The sequence below is a fragment of the Cucurbita pepo genome, chromosome 9 (genome assembly GCF_057944985.1).
Source record: "Cucurbita pepo subsp. pepo isolate OVF chromosome 9, ASM5794498v1, whole genome shotgun sequence".
Taxonomy (NCBI): Eukaryota; Viridiplantae; Streptophyta; class Magnoliopsida; order Cucurbitales; family Cucurbitaceae; genus Cucurbita; species Cucurbita pepo.
In genome coordinates this window covers 9,817,322-9,823,267 of record NC_141806.1, presented here as the reverse complement: position 1 = coordinate 9,823,267, position 5,946 = coordinate 9,817,322, and the positions used below count along the sequence as shown (strand labels likewise).

Genomic DNA, 5,946 nt, shown 5'->3' with positions numbered 1-5,946 from the left:
ACCACCTATGAAGATGAACTACGGATGACCAAGGTCCTAGAGAAGCCCATAGATGAGGTGTGTCAAGAGCCACCTGTTACTCTTGCTTGTGAGGGCTTGTCCTTTCATTTGCATGGGTGAAAATGACTCTTTTAGCCGATTCAATTTGCCTACCATTTTGGGGACTTGACCAAATAGGGAGTTGGAAACATAATATCATGAAATGGAATTCACTTGTTTCCATAAAAAGAAAGTAGATGAGTTCGTTCTCTCAAGTACTGATTTTGGGACAGGAACAATGGGACCTCACTCTCTCATTGGCCCGAGAGGACTTGATTTATGATTGGATCATAAACAAAGTACTCATTAGAGAATCAATGGTACTTAAGGTTAAAGATGTAATTATCGAGATAAAACAGATTTTTGATCCGGATGTAATTGTGAAGAACTCATATAAAGGAGAAAATAAATTTAATTTGAAATATTTAAATTAATATTTAATATATTAAATAAATAGAGAAACATATATTTCATTTGAAGATTGAAATTAATTTAATATATTAGATATATTGAAAAGAAAGAAATATATTTATTACTGTATTTGATACCATTAAATATTAATCATATGGAAATAAATATCTCATGCTAAATTTTTTTTCTCGTCTCTACTCTTTTAAAGGTAAAAAATCTATCAAGAAACATTAATTTTCATTATTTGATCGTGAGATTAAGACCCTAATTTTCATCTTTTCCTACACATTGGTGTACCTAAAACTTTTAATGGTGAGAGGAAATTTTTTATACCAAAACCTCCAAATTTATTCAGTTGCCTTCAAACTATATAATGTATCATATCATATCAAATATATTGTGGCTAAGTCCATTCGATATTATTATAGCTCGTCACAACATCATATTTTCATCTTCATTTTAATCCGAGAAAGCTAAATGATTAAACATGTGTTTTTCCAAACATTCCCGTTCCTAATATTCATAATAATCGTTAAAATACCATCATAATTGGACAATTATTGAAAAAGAACCAGAGTTCATAACCAGCAATAGAGACAAAGGAAGTAAAAAGCCAAAATACTATAATCACATCGAAAACAAACTTGGGAACTGTCGAAAACTAAAATTGTCCCAAACTCCAAATAATAATAATAATAATAATAATAATTTGATCTTAGCTTTCAGCTTTCTTTCTCCATGCTTCCCTCTTCCAAATTTCGATAGGGTTGCCGTCTCCGCCGTCGCCGCCGTGTCCACAGCCGCAGCAACCACCGAGCCACAGCTGATCATGGCAGTGAGTGCTTTTTTTTTTTTTTTTTTTTTTTTCCATCTAAAATTAATTCATAGATTATTAGAAACTAATTTTTTTTATTCATATGGTAGGGGGCAAACTCGTCATTTCACGTTCCCAAATTCGGAAATTGGGACACCGACGACGTACCCTACACCATCTGTTTCGAAAACGCCCGAGAACTCCGAGCCGCCGGCATCACCTTCGATCCCAACGATCCCGACACCTACCCGCCGGAGGTCTTCAAGCCAGCCGCGCACGACGGCGGAGAACACCAGCGGCGGCCACGCCAACAACCAAATCGCGAGCGGGGAGCGATAATAAACTCCGGATCGGAGAAATTGAGCAGCGAAAGAAGCGGCTCCGATTACGCACTTCTGAAGAAGAGTAAGGAAAATGGAGTGGAAGATATCAATAGATTAGCTCCGGCGGTGGCCGGACATGGCGGAAACCCGGCGTCGGTACCGAAATTTGGAAGCTGGGATGCGAGGGATCCGAAATCGGGAGATGGGTATACGGCGATTTTCAATAAAATGAAGATTGAGAAGCAAATTGCAGCTTCAAATCCTCAGGCAGTTCCGCCATTGATGAACAAAACCAAGCAACCCATAGCTCACATGAACACTACTAGTGGATTCACTTCATTTGCTTCCAAGGTACCCACCTAAAATTAAAATTAAATACATCAAATTTACAACAAATTAACCTTCATGATTATGTTATTTTAGAGTTTTTTTATTTTTTATTTTTTTTTTTTGGGATTAATTATGTTTATAAACGAATTTGCAATAAATTTTTTATGAGATTTTTTTATTTATGTTGTCAATAATTATTTATGTTTTATTATTTTTATTATTTAAAAATAGTAATATATTTATTTATTGATGCAGATATGTTGTTGTTTACGTACAAAGTGAAGCATCATCACTACTCGATGATAGAACCAATGAAGTGTTTTGCTGGTTTTCCATAATTTTGTTGTTTTTCACTTTCAGAAATTTTCATCTCTTCTTGTATTTGGATATAGATGTCTCTCGGAATTTAAATAATATATATTATTGGTGTATAATTCTCTTTTTAATATAATAATTCATATATTAGGGTCGAACCTCCCGCTTCAGAAATTATTTCATGTAGGTGTTGTATTGTGACCGATAATTATATATAGTTGGATGTAGAAGAAAGAAATTGTGTAATGTTGTTTTGCCTTTGTATGGAAATGGTCGTTAGGATAAAGTATATTTTTAGGTCTATATTGGACGATTAAAACATATATGTTCAAATAAAATAAAATAGAGTTTGCTATAGAAGAATTTCAGGAGAGAACTTGTGTGGGATAAGCGTTTGACTCAACCCAAAAGTCCTTGTAACAACAAGATAAAAAATAATAAATAGTAGTGGTTGGAAAATTGCGAGTCGCTGTTTTTAGAGTTCCCATGTTTGCTTAGTTGGCGCAACATTGATCTTACTCATTGAATGGTGAAGTCCAAGCTGGTAAACCTTCAATTTTTAAGATGGTCGGGTCACGATTGAAAGGAGGGTGTAACGACCCTAAATTTTTACATACTCATAATCATTACAAAGGTCTCGTGTTTGTTTTTAATGTGGAAAGATAACTCTTAAAAAAAATTCATCTATACCGTAAATGTCAAAAACATTTAAAACATCCTCTTATGTGGAACAGTCATGGTGTTAAAGTGTTTATATATGAAATGCTGAAAGTTAGAGAAAATAAAAATAGATACAAAATGATTTTAAATGATGAAATGCGAAACAACCTATTCTAACCTAAGACTAGGAATTTAAATATGAGTTTACCCTATGCACGTGTCATAATTTCTGCTCGCGATGTCGGCATCATCTGTATAAGTGCGCCTTGCCTTTACTTGAAAAATGATAGGTGGAAAACACAGTCATGGTGTTACGTGTTTAAATTCGAAAGGCTGAAATTTAGAGAAAAAAAAATACAAATAATTTAAAACGATGAAATGCAAAACAACCCATTCTAACTGAGGACTAGGAATTTAAATATGAGTTCATCCTATGCACGTGTCACAATTTCTGCTCACGATGTCGGCATCATCTATACAAGTGCGTCTTGCCTTTACCTGAAAAATGATATGGCACACGGGGTGGCCTCCAATCTCGGACAAATTGGATATGTAGTACTTCTCTACACACGGCCCACACGTGTGAGTGTAAATCCCCAGGTGGGCTCGCACACCCCTTGGACCCTCTCTAGTCAAGCTAATCTGTAGCGACGTCTAGAGGTCAGCGGAACCCCTGGTGTCATGCGCCTCATGAACACTCCCACATCATACTGTGTGCATCCACACTCATCATCTCTGGGAGATTCCCCTATGCTTATGAGCATACAACATGCATGAGGTCCCTCTAAACTCCATCATAACGTCTCTTCTGATACAACCCTCTAGTCTCATCTTTTTGTTACTCTAGGTAACACATGCTCGTGAATATTTATATTAATATCATTTTCATGCTCTTAGGGTTGTGTCTTAGGTCGATCTAACGACACGATGCAGTATGGCAATCATCATCATAAAGCATGCTCGAAAACATCATCATATTGAGGAAAATGTCATGCAACATCATACTCATCAATAAACCATCAAGTGCATCAAACATAATATGTACGCCATGCATCGAAAAATAAATCATGTACAACATGCATCACAACTCAAGTCATACTTGTACATCGTCATAAACATCATACATCGTCATAAACATCATACATCATCATACTCATATCATCATGCTCGTAAATAAAACTATAACGCAAACAATTCTAGCCTATCCTACAGTAAAGGCACTTACTTGGTTGGCCTTAACCGATGTAATCACTAATTAGCTAAACGTAAGCTCCCGTTCCTTGAAAGATGCTTCAAACGTTGTTGAGGTTTACTTCCTATCGCACCGTAAGTCACCTTTCGTTAGTATTTAACATTTTAATTAATAATCCAACTGACAATGTGAAATACAACTCTAAAACGGCCTCAATTACCTAAATTGAAGCTGAAAATAGGTCCGAGGGGGTCGAAACAGTGGAAACCGGGCTAAAAATGGCAAGTCGTGCCGAAAATAGTAGAGGAGCCGCCAGAAAGGTCACCGGAGAGTTGCCGGAAAAGTCACTAGAGAGCCGTCAGAGTCAACGCCATGCCACCAAGCCAAGGGGCTGCTCGCGCCACTAGTTGCCTCGTAGCAGCAGCAGGACGAGCCACGTCACGTGGTGCTTCGGGTCGAAGACTGGTTCAAGTTGACACATGGGTCATCGACATCCGCTAGGCCTCGATTCATGGGATGGGCCGTAGGTGAGTTTGGACTTGGGCTACAGGATTGGATTGGTTTTGGGGCGAGAGAACTTGGGTTGCAGAATGGGTGCGGGTCACGATTTGGGTTTGCGGCGTGGGACGCTGCAGCTGGACTGTGTTGGTTACACCGGCCTCTGAAAAGTATATTATTTGTTAACACACGAGAGAAAAAGGAGTCCAATAATGAATCTCGTTGTTGGGGGAACAAACCCAAACCATCCGGTTCACCACTGTCGAATTTTGAATTCAATTAAAACTATCCAAAAGAAAATTAAAATCGTCACTGCAGGGGATCAGACTCGGGTCACCCACGTGACAGGCGGGAACACTCACCAATATACTATTGGGTTTTATGTCCTAAAACTCAAAGTTTGTAAACAAAAACATATTCTATTTTCAATAAAGTTATTATTGTTGTTTATTCAGTAAAGATTATTACTGAATAAAGTGAACTTTACGATCATTAATCTAAATCCAATAAACTAAGAACACTCTGGCTATAGTATGATTACTTGAACTATATGTAGAGACATAAGAGTGGATCAAGTTCAAGTATATATATAGTCAAAATGATCTATAGTATAAGGATAAGGCTGAGTACCTTATTCTAGGGACACTATGGATGTGACCCACTTTTGTATATGATATAAACAATGTGATCACTAAATTGTACATGTGGATACATGTGAGTGGGGGCGTCCTATGCAATGAGTATTGCATAAGATCGGACCATGAAGAAAACCACTCTCACTTTATAATGTCGTTTACTGTTGAGACTGATTTTCTTTTCATTCGATAACCTAGGTAACTCGGTTTTAATCCTGAGCTAACAATGAACTCCTGTTTATTCGGAATTATCCTTAAATTTGCATGGGTGAGAGTGGCTCTAGTTCGCCGACTCAAAAGGCCTCCCATTTTAGGGGTAAGACTGGGTGAATGGCTGGGGATGTGAGGTGCAAGATGGAATTCACTCCTACCCACTTTTAGGGATAGAAGAGAGGTAGTTCCCTTAAGCACTAACTCCAGGTCTTAAACAAGGGGCCTCACCCTCTCATTAGCCTGAGAGGGATTCAGTTTACTGGTTGGACCACAAACCAATTGTTCATTAGAGGATCAGTGAGACATAAGGAACAAGAAGTAACTTTAGGGGTAAAATGGTAAAGTGACCCAGCTCTAGTTACAAACAACCTGTGAAGGATCGACGTATTAATCATGGTTATATCAAATGGACAGAAATATATCTATAGTGAGGGGAGTGCAACTACTAGGCTATAGTGGAGTGTCCTAGTAGTTAACGAATGTTGGTTAACAAGGTTAATGAGTTTAACCGGTTAA

At 37.6% G+C, this 5,946-nt stretch overlaps 1 protein-coding gene across 1 annotated transcript; it reads left to right on the top strand.

Moving 5' to 3' along the window:
• The first annotated feature begins 1,007 nt into the window (after nt 1-1,007).
• Nucleotides 1,008-2,338, top strand: LOC111789318 (RPM1-interacting protein 4). The gene is made up of 3 exons (XM_087127208.1): nt 1,008-1,285; nt 1,375-1,938; nt 2,173-2,338. Exons 1-3 carry the CDS (start codon nt 1,280-1,282, stop codon nt 2,197-2,199), a joined length of 597 nt encoding a protein of 198 aa, XP_086983334.1. The 5' UTR covers nt 1,008-1,279; the 3' UTR covers nt 2,200-2,338.
• The last annotated feature ends 3,608 nt before the right edge of the window (nt 2,339-5,946 follow it).

Excerpts from the sequence above, each read along its gene's own strand:
- LOC111789318 (XM_087127208.1), top strand. Across the intron at positions 1,939-2,172 it reads TCACTTCATTTGCTTCCAAG|ATATGTTGTTGTTTACGTAC; the intron begins GTACCCACCTAA and ends TTATTGATGCAG.